The sequence below is a fragment of the Pelobates fuscus genome, chromosome 13, assembly GCF_036172605.1.
Source record: "Pelobates fuscus isolate aPelFus1 chromosome 13, aPelFus1.pri, whole genome shotgun sequence".
In the NCBI taxonomy this organism is placed as follows: Eukaryota; Metazoa; Chordata; class Amphibia; order Anura; family Pelobatidae; genus Pelobates; species Pelobates fuscus.
In genome coordinates, this window is record NC_086329.1 from 29,475,945 (window position 1) to 29,494,769 (window position 18,825).

General features: G+C 39.5%; 1 protein-coding gene across 1 annotated transcript in view; it reads left to right on the forward strand.

Moving 5' to 3' along the window:
- The first annotated feature begins 3,494 nt into the window (after window positions 1-3,494).
- DPH6 (diphthamine biosynthesis 6) overlaps window positions 3,495-18,825 on the forward strand; it is a 54,602-nt gene continuing 39,271 nt past the window's right edge. The window contains exons 1-3 of the mRNA XM_063439523.1: window positions 3,495-3,570; window positions 14,512-14,606; window positions 16,579-16,766. Of these exons, the coding sequence (XP_063295593.1) occupies window positions 3,548-3,570; window positions 14,512-14,606; window positions 16,579-16,766 (306 nt within the window). The 5' untranslated portion in view covers window positions 3,495-3,547. The remainder of the gene's footprint in view (window positions 3,571-14,511; window positions 14,607-16,578; window positions 16,767-18,825) is intronic.

Consider the following 18,825-nt stretch of genomic DNA (forward strand, 5'->3'; position numbering starts at 1 on the left):
GGAGTACGAGGTCAGCTCCATCATTGATTCCAGAATTTCAAGGGGAAAATTGCAATATCTGGTCAACTGGAGGAGATATGGTCCTGAGGAGAGGAGTTGGGTACCTCAGGAGGACGTTCATGCTTCTCGCCTTCGCAGAGCATTTCACCTCCGCTTCCCATCTCGCCCCGGTTCCTTCCGCCCGGTGGGCGTATCTGAGAGGGGGGGTACTGTCAGGGTACCTGAGGCCTCTACCTCTAAGGGAGGTAGAGACTTGGTGGTTTGCCCGTCCAGGCGAGCTGTTTCCTTCGTTCCTCGCGGTTCATCCAGTCACTTAAACACCGGCCGCGAGGAATCCACGTCCTTTTCTAGCGGGACGCTCAATACGTGACGTCATGACGCTATCACGAGCGACCTGTCACTCAAGTGTCCGATATCCAATCGGTACTTGTCAGAGGCGTGATTACCATCCAGAGCCAGGGTATTTAAGCTTACTTCTCACTTCAGCTCATTGCCCTGTCGTGGTTCTAGCTTGTCTAGTCACTCAGTGCTCTGGTATTCTAGTTTGCTCTATTTGGTTTTGACTCGGCTTGTTGTACTACCCTGCTTCTCTGTTATCCCTTGACCCGGCTTGTCTCTCGCTTATCTGTCTTCTCGTTCCCTCGACCTCGGCTTGTCTCTGACTATTCTCTATTACTCTCGGTACGTTAGTCCGGCCATTCTAAGGCCCGGTATACGTACCTTTCCACTCTTTGTACTCTGCGTGTTGGATCCCTGTCCCGATCCTGACAACAGGGTGGGATAGGCACAGTAGTGGATGTATTGGGTGGGATAGGGGCAGTAATGGGTGCACAGGGTGGATAGGAGTAGTAGTGGGTGTACAGGGAAGGATAGGGACTATAGTGGGAGCACAGGCTGGGATAGGGACAGTTTTTGATACACAGGGTGGTTAGGAGCAGTAGTGGGTGCATGGGGTGGGATAGAGACAGTAGTGAGTGTACAGGGCAGATAGGAGCATTAGTGGGTGCACAGGGTGGGATAGGGACAGTAGTGGGCGCATGGGGTGGAATAGGGGCAGTAGTGAGTGCACAGGGCAGATAGGAGCAGTAGTGGGTGCACGGGGTGGAACAGGGAAAGTAATGGGTGCAGGTGATGGGATAGTGACAGTAGTTGGCGCACGGGCTGGATTATGGAACGTAGTAGGTGTGGGTAATCGGATACTGACAGTAGTGGGTGCACGGGCTGGAATAGGAACAGTAGTGGGTGCATGGGGTGGAAAAGGGAAACTAGTGGGTGCACAGGGTGGAATAGGGAAATTAGTCGGTGCAGGTGATGGGATAGTGACAGTAGTGGGTGCATGGGGTGGAACTGGGAAAGTAGTGGGTGCAGGTGATGGGATAGTGACAGTAGTGGGTGCACGGGCTGGAATAGGGATTGTAGTAGGTGCAGGTGATGGGATAGTGACAATAGTGGGTGCAAAGGGTGGAATAAAGAATGTAGTGGGTGCAGGTGATGGGATAGTGACAGTAGTGGGTGCACAGGGTGGAATAGGGAAAGTAGTGGGTGCAGGTGATGGGATAGTGACAGTAGTGGGTGCACGGGCTGGAATAGGGAAAGTAGTGGGCGCAGGTGATGGGATAGTGACAGTAGTGGGTGCATGGGATGGGATAGTGACAGTAGTGGGTGCATGGGGTGGAACAGGGAAAGTAGTGGGTGCAGGTGATGGGATAGTGGCAGTAGTGGGTGCACAGGGTGGGATAGTGACAGTAGTGGGTGCATGGGGTGGAATAGGGAAAGTAGTGGGTGCAGGTGATGGGATAGTGACCGTAGTGGGTTCACGGGGTGGAATAGGGAAAGTAGTGGGTGCATGGGATGGGATAGTGACAGTAGTAGGTGCACGGGGTGGAATAGTGACAGTAGTGGGTGCATGGGATGGGATAGTGACAGTAGTGGGTGCACAGGCTGGAATAAGGGAAAGTAGTGGGTGCAGGTGATGGGATAGTGACAGTAGTGGATGCAGGTGATGGGATAGTGACAGTAGTGGGTGCATGGGATGGGATAGGGAAAGTAGTGGGTGCAGGTGATAGGATAGTGACAGTAGTGGGTGCACAGGGTGGAATAGGGAAAGTAGTGCATGCAGGTGATGGGATAGTGACAGTAGTGGGTGTATGGGATGGGATAGTGACAGTAGTGGGTGTACGGGGTGGAATAGCGAAAGTAGTGGGTGCACGTGATGGGATAGTGACACTAGTGGGTGCTTGGGATGGGATAGTGACAGTAGTGGGTGCACAGGGTGAAATAGGGAAAGTAGTGGGTGCAGGTGATGGGATAGGGAAAGTAGTGGGTGCAGGTGATGGGATAGTGACAGTAGTGGGTGCACAGGGTGGGATAGTGACAGTAGTGGGTGCATGGGGTGGAATATGGAAAGTAGTGATGGGATAGTGACAGTAGTGGGTGCACGGGGTGGAATAGTGACAGTAGTGGGTGCATGGGATGGAATAGGGAAAGTAGTGGGTGCATGGGATGGGATAGTAACAGTAGTAGGTGCACGGGGTGGAATAGTGACCGTAGTGGGTGCATGGGATGGGATAATGACAGTAGTGGGTGCACGGGGTGAAATAGGGAAAGTAGTGGGTGCAGGTGATGGGATAGTGACAGTAGTGGGTGCAGGTGATGGGATAGTGACAGTAGTGGGTGCACGGGGTGAAATAGGGAAAGTAGTGGGTGCAGGTGATGGGATGGTGACAGTAGTGGGTGCAGGTGATGGGATAGTGACAGTAGTGGGAGCAGGTGATGGGATAGGGAAAGTAGTTGGTGCATGGGATGGGATTGTGACAGTAGTGGGTGCATGGGATGGGATTGTGACAGTAGTGGGTGCATGGGGTGGGATTGTGCCAGTAGTGGGTGCAAGGGATGGGATAGTAACAGTAGTGGGTGCACAGGGTGGGATACTGACAGTAGTGGGTGCACAGGGTGGGATAGTGACAGTAGTGGGTGCATGGGATGGGATAGTGACAGTAGTGGGTGCACAGGGTGGGATACTGACAGTAGTGGGTGCACAGGGTGGGAATTATAGTAGTGGGTGCATGGGATGGGATAGTGACAGTAGTGGGTGCACAGGGTGGGATAGGGAAAGTAGTGGGTGCAGAGGGTTAGGGGTGGGTGCATTGGGGGGTAGAAGCAGAAGTAAGGGCATGGGAGTTTTAGGGGCATTATAAAAAAATATTATATATATATATATATATATATATATATATAATACAATAATATATACATTCATTCGCCGCCCCTCTTGCTTCCCTTGGCCAGGAAGGGGGTAAAACCTATCCCAGGTGATCTGACCATTTGGTGCTGCAGTGCTCCCTTAGGTCCAGCACCACACATAGTATCATAGCGTTGCCGTGGTAACCTCTTACACTCGCTCGTTTTTGGCAGGCAGTTCCCTGGACAGCCTCTGTGGCGGGGTCCTCGCACTGCACGGCTCTGCGCATGCGCTGACAAACACGTGCAGCTTCTTCCGGGTTGGCTTCTACCAGGAGCGTACGGGATTCAAATACCTAGTGACAGCATGAGGGTTGTTGCTTTAATAAGGTGATTGACAGCAGGGTGATGTAGTATTAGTAATATTGTCCTAACCAGAATATATCCATGAAAATATCATGGATCCCTGCCCTTCCAATGTTTGGGACCAGGTGGAGCTATTCAAATTGCAAAAAAAACACAACTAATTCAGCCTGTAATTTAGCTCTTAGACATAATTTGATATTTTCTTTGCATTCCTGAACTTATACACTTCAAGGATTGCAGCCTTGGCTGGATGTGCATGCTGTGATTTGTTGGAAAAAGTAGTAGAAGTGACATGTGTTCTGGTTTACATTGTAAAATAAAAATAAAAAGAATATGAAATTGTCCTATATATAGTGACTGCTTGTAAATATGCCGGTGTAGTAAAATACTACTAGAATGTGACAATGCATTGGATTATCACCCCAAAATATGACATTTTGTAGAATTGTTATTTTTAGGAAGTTGCTATTGACAACAGAATTACAATCTACCAATGGAGTGATATTATTATTATTATTGCAATTTATATAGCGCCAACAGATTCCGTAGCGCTTTACAATATTATGAGAGGGGATTTAACTATAAATAGGACAATTGTAACCGTGGGCGGTGCCCTTATTTACCTCTATAATGTCTTAAAGCATAGAACTTAGCAGGGCTAACCATACAGATATCTTAGCCATAATGTTATATAGTTAGTAAGAGATCCTCTATTTAACATATGTAAATAATTGAGAATACAATATAAAATAAGGATTGTCTTGGAAGCAATAGTTTTGTCTTTTAGATATTTATTATATAAAAATATAAATATAGACATATAAAATCCATTATAGCAGAGTTTATAAGATGAAATTAAATGCTTGCAAATATCATTAGTAGGTTAACATACCCTTCTGAACATGTCATCATGTCAGCCTCTCAGTCATTTTAAGATGGAGCAGCGTCTGTCTCCAAGTCTCTCCTCTGTTTCTTAACATTTTAAAAGTACACCTATTTATACCTTAAGTGTCGTCATTTTAGAGTCACCATAGTTCATATATGAAAAAGTAACTTGTCTACTTTAAATCAATTTAGGACCTCCCTTAATTTGGCAAAGATACAAGGCCATAACTAAAGGGTGTATACGTCATGGAAATTTTCCTGACTTAGTTCAAGATGGCATCTTAAAGTCTGAATTGCTTATCTGTTGTTTATACTAAGACGTAAGTGCACAGTCGTGGGAGATTCCCGGATTTGGGGAAGTTCCATTAACTTGGGGTTACCACAGTATATTGTGTACTGAAAGAGTCGTAGTATAGCCTTGAAACTTGTTTATGCGTTATTGTTATTGTAATTCGTCTGGGACAAAATGGCGCAAACATATTATGCACTGAGGTTATTGCTTAAAGAAACATCTATGAAAAACAATATGTTCCATTTCTAACACCTTGTCAGTTTGCAATATCTCTTAAAGACAAAGTACACAGTTTAAGAAATACAACATTTCATTCTAAAACTTGTAATATTTGCATTTGCCCATAACACCCTCTCCATTAAACTGTGGGCATTGTAGAGCATTTCTTCCTTAAATTAGTGAACCAAAGTTCTCCAACAGTCTTTAGGTTTTTTGTGCTCCCAGCATTTTTGATCATTGTTGTAACAGTAAAATATCCGTAGTGTGATCTTTTCCTGTAAAGGTGGTTGATTAAAATGAGCAAAGCTTTTGTCTAGGAAAGAATTGAAAAGAACACAAAGTTCCAGAGTAAGATATTCTTGGATGGATCCGGATACGAATTGTAATCCAAAGTTAAAAGTAGTAATTGTATTTGTAATCCAAAGTCTTTAAAGGTCTGTAGAAGTTTACATTCCTTAGATACATTGCTGGAGGTTGTGTTTGTAGAATACCCGGGTATTTGTTGTAGAGTATAGGTTGTAGAGTCCAGCTTTCCAAATATTTGGCTAGAATTGGTTGCAGATATTGAATCGGCATCATCTGTTATCACCGTGGTGATGGTGTTGGTATTTGTCTTTGTCTTTGCTTTTTTTGTTTTGTTTTTTCATGAAATATCTTTACACCGATTATGATGTGTATAGATTGGATACTCTCCGATATTCTTTTACGGAATAAATTAATTGACAGCATTTCCAAGACATTGTCTTAAGTGGCATGGATCCCATTATAGTAAATGTTATGTTGATACAGCAATCGAAGTGGATTCTCAAGAACGCCTCTTTTTGCTGTATTGGAATCTTTGTTACATCTTAGTGATAGACACCTCAATGACATCAGGTGCTGTTGTGCTAAAAATGTTAACAGGTAAAATCTGTGGAAAAATCTTTACATTTGTTATACTTTGTATAATAATGATAGATGAAATAGTAACATAGTTAATCTTTCTAGTGTTTTGTTTTAAAGATAAACACCCTTGTATATGATTTAGAGATATAAGGATAATTCGAAGCAGCAACGTATTTACCGCCTTTGTTCACAATGGTATGTAAAATTACATTCTCTTTAAATGTTAAAAAACTCTTTGATTCAAAATCTCTCAATATATTTAGAATAGTTGCTAATTGGAAATATGACGTTAATTATCTTTCTTGGTCCTGTTAGGTAGAAGACAACCTATTCCCTAAGTTACAATTAGTAAATATAATAACTATAGTTATTAGTGGCTTAAAATACCAGAAACACCCAAATATTGAATTTTATTTTTATTTTTTTTACCAAGATCTGACAGCCATTGTGGAAAGTCACGTTCGTAAGATTGGATGCTTAACAATGAGAATCTTAATTTTTTAAATATATTTACCAGCGGCTGTTGGGTGTAACTTAAGATGATTTGGATTTTGTATTATTTCTAAAAGTGAGTTAAGAAAGCACTTAGATACAATATTGAAGGTATTTATATTTTAACTGTACCTTTGTATAGGTGGCGTTATGTACCTTTAACCATCACAAACCAAATAAAATTTTCTTGGTATTTGAAAAACCGATAAAATATTTCATTACGTGTATTTTAATATATATACATAGAGTGGTATGGATGTTGAATTTATATCTTTGACATCTTTTCACCAGTTTGCAATTGGTGACCTAAATGATCAATTTCCAAAATCATCATGTATATCACCTGGACGGGTTAATCCATAATACTCTGACTTTCCATTGACTGGCCTTGGCTCTGGCAGAATGAATATTTTTTCATTATAAATAAACTTTATGATAGTTGAAGTAAAGTTTCTGCCTGTCTTTCAGTTAAGTTTTAACTGTTGAAGTACTTCACTTATATTAATTATACCACTCTGCAAACTTATACGGATAACGAGTAGTTTCTGATTTAATAAGAACAGTTCACATTTTCTTCTAAAGTTTAAACGTTATTGCAGTTGTTATTGTAATCATATGATCTTTAACTATCATGATTTAATTATTTATCTGGGTAATTAGCTGTTATGCTCTTATACTTTATCTAATATATTTGTTTGTAGGCCATACTGCAGCTGCATTTGGCATTTTAGCAATAATTTTCAATTGCGTTTCAGATATTCACAAAGTCTATCCACCTTTGTAATTAACACATTATGTGTTTATTTTATACCATTAATTATAGTATCTGTATTATATTACACGTTGTCACTGACACATTTCTGATACAGGGAAACAAATAGCATGATTGCTTTAGTAATTATAATTTTTCTGTCCATGCACCACATTCCTGGAAGTCCAGAATATAGCAAAAATCCTTTGTCGTTTGACGTTTTGATTGGTATAGTTATACCAAAAGAGCAAGGAGTACATCGGTAGATCACATCTGCAACAGAACCATGACAGATTCCTTGTTGTATCAATGTCTCTGTGTTTATGTTTACAGGAGTTCTTTGCTTTGCAAGTATGTAAATAATATGTAGAGTTTAAGAAAAGCTGCAAATCGTGCTTTAGTACAAGTGTCCCATGATGTCAGGTTTCTGAAAGATTTTGCTGGCCTTTTATATTCCATTCTGTTGGCAGGGCATCTGCTCTTAGTAGGCCTGTGTTGTTATTATTTATTAATTGCATCAAGGTTTCTTTCGTTAATTGATATGTTTCTTCCGAATTCAAATTCATATGCCACCAAAAGTCATTGTAAAGTTCATTGTTACAGAATATTGTTCCAGCATGGTTTTCACTCCAGTACGAAATCTATATTCCTCTTCTTCTGCTCCTTCCTATTAACCACGTTTTCTGAGTTGTAGGCAACAATCTGTGTCTTGTACTGTGAGGCGCTTTGATAGTCAATCAGGTTTTCTCAGTACCATGTTCCATCTTGAGAAACAGCTGGGTGTTGACAATTATCAGCCTTTATTTCTTTTTCCGGTCATCTTCTGTCTGGATAATAGCAATGTCCAGAATTAACATAGCACTTCTTTTCAGCATAAGAAGGCTGTTTGCGGTAGTCATTCAATGATAAACTATATTGCATAGTCTTTTCTTACATCACCTTCATAGGTGCATCCAAAGTCTTTCACAAGCATCTTTTTCTGTTTTCAGCATGCTTTGCCATCATCGTTGAGTCCATTATTAGGATTTGAAATAGTCCAATCATATCTCTCTCATGTATAATCGGTTTTTGGAATGATCTCAGTAGGTTCCTTGTGAAATACCAGTGTATTCATTTCACTGTGAGCTGTGTCTCTCCTTTTGAGAAGGTTCTTGGAGGTAGTCCTCACGATCAAATAACTTGTATAGTGTGCAGTCCAATTCAGTTAAGGTGCTTCCTGCTTGTTAACATAATCCCAATGCAGTTTTAAAACGACAGCTAGGGTTGATGTTATGATAATGCTGCAGATTGTAAGAAGGAGACACCATAACCAATTTTCTAGCATCCTTTTGCTTATATCTTTGCATTTCTTTCTTACTGTATAAGATAATTCAGGTTCAGTCTGTTTTCTCCAGTCTTTCTTATAATGATGTTGATGATTCATTTTTCATACATTCCATGTTCACTGGAATCTGTCTGTTCATCCTTCTCCTTCACATTTGCAGGTTCAGATGTCAGATCACGATTCAGTCTGTTACGTGGCTATGATTCTGGTGACTTTTCTGTCGTCCTCTATTTGTTTTATCTTGTCATCTTTAACAGCATTCACTGTGTCAGTCAGTGGTTCTGTGAACATCTTGGAAGTATTTAGCAGGTTGTAAAATATAAAAACTCACTGTTCTCTGTTGGCTCTGATTGTTCTCTGTAGTAAAAGTTCTCGCAGTCACCCTCTCCAGGACAAGCTGGCCAACAGTAGGAAATAGGTGGTGGTGCATGGTGAGGTGGGCTGGAAAAAAAAATTCCCTAAATTTCTCTTATAGAACCAATGGTTCTAAGCTCTCCCTGGTGCAGAAATATGTTTGTCAGTGATAAACATGTAACATTTCATATGGTGTCTCACCATTTGTATCATCAGGTATGTTGTGAATGCTCATCTGTACCATGGGAATAAATAGATACCACTGTGTGGGGCAAGCAACTAGTAACTTGGTTAATAATCATTTAACCTCAGCATTTTCCCAGACCACAACCCCACTACTTTGGGGGTGGTTGGGGCACTGAAATCCCAAAGTAACCCAAATGTGGTTGCCCAGTTTTAGGTTTCCTTTGCAGTAACTGCAGGACCACCATCCAAATGGATGGTCCTGGGATTATCAAATGCATACTAAGGAAGTGAGACTAGAAAACGTGGCATCAGAGGTTGCACTTCACACAGGATATATCCAAGTAAACCTGGTACATGCATCAACACATACAAAAACATAATTATAACCATGAGATGTTGGCAAACTTCCAATGTATAGTAATTCAAAAAGTACGTTAGATATTAATATTTCAATAAACAGTACATCAGTAATGTGGCAATAAGCAAATGCTTATGATTACTAAACACATGAATTACAGTATATCCCATATTGGACCATCAATATTCCTTTTCAGGAGTTAGTAGTAGATTACCTCTCTCTATAAGAGCTTGTCCTAGCCATGAAAAAGCTTTTGGGCAAGTCTATCTTTCCTCTATAGGAAGAACAACCAACATATTACCTTCAATGGTTATTATGTAATTAACCCCTCTAAACGATAGGAGTATTTACGTGGATACCAGGTGGATAAGGTCTGGATATCCTTGCAAGCATAAACTCTGCATCATGACTGAGAGATAGGGTATGCGATGTGATCCAGTGACCACAGAAAAGTGTTGGTAGACACATTGCATCAAAGTGCCTGGTAATGACCAACTATATGAGGAGAGGGCCCATGCTTTGTTATAAGCATGTCCATACACGTATTACAATGCCAGGCTTTCAATTTGTTTCCACAAAGCAACATGCAGTTGTGGATATAAACACACGACGTATCGTAAGAAAAACTGTTTGAACACCAGACTGAGACTCGAGATCAGTGAATAGTGGACCAAAATAGATAAATTAAATCCTATCAATTAATATACTTTCAATATACTTTCTCTAAATTACTTTATCCTCTGTATTAACTATGAAATATTAAAGTTAAAACAATAACATTTAAAAGCCAACTTTTAGTGTGGATAGGAATTACAAGGCCGTTCGTAGTGTGAGATAAAGAACAGCTTTTTTAAAATCCGAATAGTCTGTGAACACAAAATGACCTTGCGCTGAATATTCACTTGCAGGGGAAAAAAACAAAACCTTTTTTCTTTTCTTTAGTAAATTAATTATTTAATTAAACATAGTTAGAAACTCCCTCAAAGTCCCGATGACTTTGCAAGAAACATGTCGTCTTTAAATACTGGGTAAGTCTATTAAACAGTGAAATAGTATTTTTACCCTGTATATTATGTCACAGCTATAATGTGCAGTATAACAAACTATGTTATAAGTGTTGTGCAAACAGTTCATTAAAAGCCAGTGGTCTAGCGGGCCATAGAATATTTATTTATTCTTTAAAGCTCTGACCTCAATCGGTAAAGCAATATTGTAATGGTGTCCATTGCAATCTGCTGTCTTACTTGCTGCTGTCAAAAATTCTGAATATGTTCAGAGATTTCTTGGGCAATAATAAATCCCCCAAAAACAACAACTTTGCATTTATGCTAAACTTGCCTGTTGTAAATGTATTCTGTATATTTCTTGACATAAGTACTTGTACTTAAATCTGTTTAACAAAACTGTTTATATTGTGGTAAATATATATATATATTTATTATTATTTATTTATTTTTAACATTGCTTAATTTTTAAAGATACCTGCATATTTAATGAAATATCCTTTATATGTCTTTAAGGCATAAATATCTGCAAATTAAGTTTATATACAAAATGCATGTTCTGGATGTTCCCACAATACCTCTTCTATTATTATATTTTTTATTTTATTTTATTTTATTTTAAGTGTGAAATCTGTTTCCTCTTAGGATGAGCACCCCTCCTCAGCCCCCCAGTTTCAGAGGCCCCTTTGGAGGTGACCACAGAAAAGTATAGATTCTATAAAATAGATGTGAGGGGGCTTTGGACAGTAAAGTCACTTTAATTATACTTTTCATATAGCAGATATGTGATATGCAATGGGATTTACTATATCAGAGCATTATCACTTTAATTGACACTGCATTATTCTTTATGCATTATGATTTTTCTTTTTTTCTTAATTTTTAATGTCTGTTTAGAATATTGCTGGCTTTGCAATATCACATTAATTTTGCAGTATATATATTCACAATGCTCTTACAACATATTATTAAAATTAGCCTCCTTCAGTATTAGCACTATCTACCACTGGAATTAGTGTAAGATACACCAATATGTGGTGGAACTGAATCCCCATATATGAGATTTGAAACTGTATTTTTATTTCTACGCTGTGCCCTAATCTGTATTTATATACATAATTGTGGCAGCATATAGCTTTTAACCCCTTAAGGACACATGGCATGTGTGACATGTCATGATTCCCTTTTATTCCAGAGGTTTGGTCCTTAAGGGGTTAAAGAAGCAATTATTTCCCCCATCATGTGTGGTTGACTGTGGACTTTTTAAAACCTACTTTTTATTTATTTTATTTTTTTTAAATCTGTTTCTGGCTCTGAGGGAGCAGGCTGCTGAATGCATGTAAATGCTCTTATTACCTAGTCTATATACATTTATTTATAAACAACATTGGTGTATTTATTTTATTTTATGTGTTATGAAAACCTAGTTTATAGAATTCACTGAGATTACATGTGTCTGATCTGATTAGAGTCAGTAGTACAATATCATTGTTCTAATTTCCTTACTGCTAGCAATACAGGTACAGTGGGATAGTACCACTTATTTAAGTAAGCTTTCCCTTTTAAAATTGGTGGATTTTAATCCTGCCATTGCAATAGACTAAAGACTGTACCTGAGTAAGCAAAGTCATTATGTGCAGGAATTGTGCACTTTAAATAGTAGAATACTTATGCTATTCTAGTGAATTGGGCTGGCTGCTTAACACATCATTTAGTATCTTTTGGTCACATTTAAAGCTGTAAATGTATTTAACATTTTATTTAAATAAGCCTTTAATAAGTTCAGTTTAAAAGTTATCAGAGATCCTGTGTAGTTACAATTTTATTTTGCCCTGATTTATCTTACATATATATTATTTTTAATCATTTCATAAATATTTATTTTTGCAGAGCATTTAGGGAAGCAAAGGATGTATAACCACCGGTTGCATTTTTTCTAGGAGGGTAGTATAATTTCAACTCTGTTTAGGAACAAATATGAGCTAGTTAGCATATATTATATAAAATATATGCTGCAGTGTACTGCATTGTACTGCACTGAATGTATTAAAAGCCATGTCTTTCTCTTTATGGCTGTATGTAATAATGTTGTTCATAATTTGGAATATAAACCAACGACTTCTCAATTCCTTGGAATGTTTACATGTCTCTATCTCTGCAACCTTGGCTGGAAACTCCAGACTCCAATAATAGTTATGCTGTTATAATTCCTGATTTTCAATCAACAGCTAGCGTAACTGACAATATGGAAATTATCACTGTTTTATGAAACTTTTCATATATAGTGGACATTAGAATCCAGAACGCAGTAATTCAATAATTAAAAGTTCATTAAGCCATAATGCAATTTTCTTTGCATTCTTGGAATTAGACTTCAAATTTCATCGCTCTCTGTCTTATCACTTTTCTTTTGACAACATTTTGCATTAATCTTTTTCCTGCGCATGCATACTACGCAGCTACAAAGAGAACATATCCCTCTGTCTGCAATCCACTGTCCTGGAACTAATGGAACATGCTTTTGTATTAGGCATATCAGGGAGTTTACCAAATATGTATATTTGCTCTCTTATGATATTAAGATCCACAATTTCAGCATTGTATGCTAATTACAATGTACCTGTCACCCGAACTTAAAGTGCCTTGTACAAGTTCACATTAAAATCATCTCTATTGATGAAGATCTCTCTCTGAGTCTGGGCTGCAAATAGCTCAATAGATTCTTGATATTTCAAGACTTGTGCCATGACAAAGTATTGTGTCTTCTCTTACGTATAAGAGGTTACCTAGGTATTTATTATTTTTTATTTAACGCTTCCAAGTACAAGTCCCTTCGTGGTCGCCAATTGTAACCGTGGGCGGTGCCCTTATTTACCTCTATAATGTCTTAAAGCATAGAACTTAGCAGGGCTAACCATACAGATATCTTAGCCATAATGTTATATAGTTAGTAAGAGATCCTCTATTTAACATATGTAAATAATTGAGAATACAATATAAAATAAGGATTGTCTTGGAAGCAATAGTTTTGTCTTTTAGATATTTATTATATAAAAATATAAATATAGACATATAAAATCCATTATAGCAGAGTTTATAAGATGAAATTAAATGCTTGCAAATATCATTAGTAGGTTAACATACCCTTCTGAACATGTCATCATGTCAGCCTCTCAGTCATTTTAAGATGGAGCAGCGTCTGTCTCCAAGTCTCTCCTCTGTTTCTTAACATTTTAAAAGTACACCTATTTATACCTTAAGTGTCGTCATTTTAGAGTCACCATAGTTCATATATGAAAAAGTAACTTGTCTACTTTAAATCAATTTAGGACCTCCCTTAATTTGGCAAAGATACAAGGCCATAACTAAAGGGTGTATACGTCATGGAAATTTTCCTGACTTAGTTCAAGATGGCATCTTAAAGTCTGAATTGCTTATCTGTTGTTTATACTAAGACGTAAGTGCACAGTCGTGGGAGATTCCCGGATTTGGGGAAGTTCCATTAACTTGGGGTTACCACAGTATATTGTGTACTGAAAGAGTCGTAGTATAGCCTTGAAACTTGTTTATGCGTTATTGTTATTGTAATTCGTCTGGGACAAAATGGCGCAAACATATTATGCACTGAGGTTATTGCTTAAAGAAACATCTATGAAAAACAATATGTTCCATTTCTAACACCTTGTCAGTTTGCAATATCTCTTAAAGACAAAGTACACAGTTTAAGAAATACAACATTTCATTCTAAAACTTGTAATATTTGCATTTGCCCATAACACAATTACAAATAAACTTACAGGAAACAATAGGTTGAACAGGACCCTGCTCGATCGAGCTTACATTCTATAGGAGGTGGGGTGTAAAACACATTAGGACAGGAATTTGCAATCAAATAAGGTGGACTGCCCTTTAGGAGAGGGCAAGAGACAGGTATGTGAGGTATTGGTTAGTCTTGGAGGCCATAAGCTTTCCTAAAGAGATGGGTTTTAAGGCACTTCTTAAAAGATGCAAGACTAGGGGAGAGTCTGATGGCGGTAGGCAGGCTATTCCATAGGGAGGGAGCCGCCCGCGAAAAGTCCTGCAAGCGTGAGTTGGCCGTACGAGTGCGGATATGCACCTTACATGAATATTACATTTAATCACACTACTGACATGGTTTCAGATGTAAATATTACATGCGATTGCTGCCCCAATGACCATGTTTGTTTTTTCTAGTGGTGGGAAAGACAGTTGCTACAATATGATGGAGTGTGTTGCAGCAGGTCATGAAATTGTTGCTCTTGCTAATCTGAAACCCCCCGAAAGTGCAGGTAATGAAGCTGTGAGTCTATGGTGGATTTGTTATGAAATATATAAATATTGGAACTAACAGTGTTGTTATTCACTAAAATGAGATTTCGAGATGAATTGATAGTGAATTTCAAATTCAAAGAATTGATCAAAGCATTATAACCGCTATAGCGCACTGTAGAGGTTATAATATCAGGAATACTGTAACGGTTTGCCCTCTTATCTGGGCACATTGCCAAGGGTCCCCCATGGCCGGTAACGTGCACTTCTGCAAAAGTTGGATGCCTATCCAAACAGCCAATCATTTTGAATGAATGCAACTTCTTCAATAAAAATATGCACAGAACTGACATTAGCCAGCCAGAAGTTTTGTTCCAGGTTATATAATGACGTTGTAATAATACCACCAGAGGTAGAAGTTACACCTTGTCACACGAGTCATACCCCAACACACAAGAAGAGTGGAAACCCACAAAAGGTGTATTACCGAGCCTTTGATGGCCGGACTTAACATATTAATATAGCGAGAAACAAGGTCAGGAATACAGAAATACACAGAGTATATACAAAGCCGGGTCATGATACCAGGAAATCACAAGTCAAATATGTAGCCGAGTTAGGATACCAGAAATCACAAGTCAAGTACAAAGCCTGGTCAGGATACCTGAAATAACAAGTCAAATATAAAGCCAAGTCAGGATATCTGAAATCACTAGTAAAAAACAAGCCGAGGTCAATAACAGGAATATAGCAAGAGAGACTTACTGCTAACCCTAACGTGTATCGGGACAGAAACCAAAATAGGGCAATGAGTAAGGGCTAGAACAGGTCTTAAATAGGTTCAAAGGAGTTCCTAATGGTCCACGTACTCTCTGCGACCCCAAATAGCATGGGGCCTCCTAGATAACACGGCCCCTGTAAGGGTGTGACGTCATGGCAATAACTTTTATCTATAGGGTCTTCAGTTCAGTCCGCAAACCCTCAGAGGAAGCTTTTTGTAGGACTGAAGGTGAGTACAATCCTATTCAGACTGTTCAGCCACGTTGAGCGTTCGGACCGCGCGGCCTGAGTACTGAAGTAATGCGGCCACGCGGTGCCTTCTGCCCACGTAGCCCGAGGAGGGGAGCGGCACGGGCACCAGGTACAGGTAAGTTTGTGACACACCTCCTGCAGCAAAGGGTCTAAGCTCTCTGTCTGCATCATTTCATTGCTAAACAATATTCATACAGACTCCATGTACCATGACAACATCAGATCACTGAAGTGGTCATGGTGCTTGGAGTAACCTTTTAAGACCAAAATAGCCAAAGGAGGAAGATTCTGTAAGCAAACTGCACTTTTGAGTTCAACTACTTTAGCTTTAAAGCGTCACTGTCACAACCTGGGTACTTTGCCGAAATTGAAAAGACCCCCGCCTGTGACATTGCCGCCAGAAGAGAGGGGCAGGTAAAGGTGAGATTTACTTGCCCGAACCTGGCCCTCTTGGGCACGACCATCTTGTTCTTGGCAGGTCCTCTTCAGAACATGTGTGAAAATACAACATTGAGATCTATGGAGAAACCCACGAGACAGAGATCCCCCATAGACAGAGCCAATTCTCTGAAACCTCCGGGATTGAAACTGGAATTAAAAAAAATTCTATATCTATGAAATGCACATTTTTCACTGGGGAATCACATTTAAATTTGAATTATCACATTAGTGGATAACCTTGTAATTTGTTATTTTGGATGGACTTTCCTTTTCAGTTTTATGTTGTTTATTATTTCATACATTGGATTGCTGTTAAGAATAAGTGGTATACAAGCCCTGTTAATGGCTAGGAAAATGAAGGGCGTGGGGCTTAAGATTTATGTTTGCATGGCCTTTCCTGTGTCTGTGGAATACTACGTAAGAGTTTAAACTGTGTGCTCATATAATACCTTACTTTTTATGATGCTGAAGGTGCCTTTTTTTTAATATTTCAAATAATGGTGACATTTGTCTCTGCAGGGGATGAGTTAGACAGTTACATGTATCAGACAGTGGGACATCAGGCACTGGATCTCTACGCAGAAGCTATGGGTCTGCCTCTTTATCGTGCTTCTCTCCAGGGTAGCAGCCTGGATATAGGGAGAACGTACACCCCACAGGAAGGGGATGAAGTGGAGGATCTGTATCACCTTCTGAAGCTTGTTAAGGTACAACGTGGTTCTTACAATTCTTTAAGTTAAACTTTGGAACAGTGGGGTGTCTATGTAGCCTAGTGCCATTTAATATATTCTGCCACTATGGAGATTCTAAACCACCTATGGTCTAATTTTACATTTTAAATCCTCATTTGGGGAAACATGTACACAAAAATGGAAACATTCAGACATTAAATGTTCAGATATCAGATCACCCTTTCTGTGCCCGGTGGGAAGGAGGTAGTATACTGTGTCAGACCTTTTGGTGTGAGAAATTCTGGAAACCCACATGGAGAGAGGCAGTGAGAAACTAGAAGGAACGAAAAGCAGAAGAAGGTCAAGTCAAGGAGAGTGAGTATGAGAGAATTAAGGAAGTGGTAAGTGCGAGTTATTATCGGGTACTGGAGCAACATTCCTTTTCAGACCACAGACTGGGGCCACTGATTTCTAGTCCAGCCATGGTTGCCAAGTAAGAATGTCTCAAACTGGCCTTAGATTGAAGTTTTTTGGACGTCCTTGGTATTTTGTGTTTCCATACTGTGATTCTAGTGTGGTGTAACAAAGGTTCTGCTGGGAGGAATGGAAAGTCCAAGCCTACTGTTATTTTTATCTAATCATCTCAAGTTGATGGCAATTGCAGGACATTGCCATGAAATGTGCAGAATTTTTAAATTCACCTATCAGTAAATAGAGCAATAGAGGAAATCGTTCCTAAGTAGGGACTGCAGATAGTATGGAAGAGTTACATTTCCCTGCGAATCACCTGTATTTTCTCTTACAAAATGTAAAACATCCACAATTAAACCATAAATTAGAAACAAAATTATAATATAAAAACAAAACATGGGAAAGAAGACAATTGGGAGGGAGTGAAGTGTGGGGGCAGTAGTAGTGATTGACTAACTATAATTGCCATTCTAAGAGAAGAGAATGGAAGGGTGGTTAGGAGGTAGGGCTATGAGATATAATTTGATGAGGGATATTCATACAAGCATGCCACTCAATGAGAACCAATCAAAGAGGAGGACAATGTCAGCCACCATGTGCCTCATTCTGTCCCTGAGTATGGTGTCTGTCCCTTACCAATGCTTCAGCGTTTGACCAGGAAGCCGGTATATACTGTTTACATGTCCTTGATATTTATAGATTAGTTGCCTCAAATACACCTTTTCAAAATTCTGACTTTTTGGGAAGCAGGAAGGGATATTTGCAATTATCCATTCCCAAAGTAGCTGCAATTGACAGCTGGTGGACAATGTATGAGTCATGGTGCAAGTCTTTCCATATTGTCTTCGGCACAAAACAGATTTTGACAGATCTATCTTAGACAACCTACTCAGTCCGATGGACCATCTCCATAAAATTATCTTCTTTATTTTGTGGTGTTTGGAACATCGCAAGAACCTTTGTTGAACTCTGAAGGAATAGCTTCTTATTTCCTCAGAGAATGTAATTTGTAGACCTGGTTCCCATTGAAACATATATTGACAGTTTTACTCATGATGGGAAGGAGTTTATCATCCATGGGTGCTGTTAGAAGCACCACATCAAAATAGAGTTTACTCTGAATCTAGTCAAATTGTTTATTGTATATTGCTTAGCTGTGTAAACTGTTGTCTAACCTGACTAACAGCAATAATAAAGAGTTCAATGTTCATCAAAAGTGCTGTTTTTGACCACGCCTGCAACACTCAAACAGTCACTCTCCACCACATAAGTACAGGAAACCGAGGTACAGGTAGAGGAGGGTTGCACTCCTACCCACAAACCCGCATACACACTACCACCGAGATCTACCCCTAGGCCCCACCGCACACGGGTGCAACCCACCCCCTCCCTCCGGAGGCCACAAGACCGACCTCCCGAGTTTTTACACCTGCCAATAGACCCTCCGGAGAACAGAGGGCCCAGAGGGAAGAGAAAGGTAAAACAGGACGGGCTTACTCTAACGACATAAAAGGGACTTCCCCCACTCCAGGGCTGACAGCATACAGTCTCCGTCTACACGGACGTAGGAAGCAATCCCCAAACTCTCCCTTTCCCTGCAAGGTACCCACCTAGACAACCAATC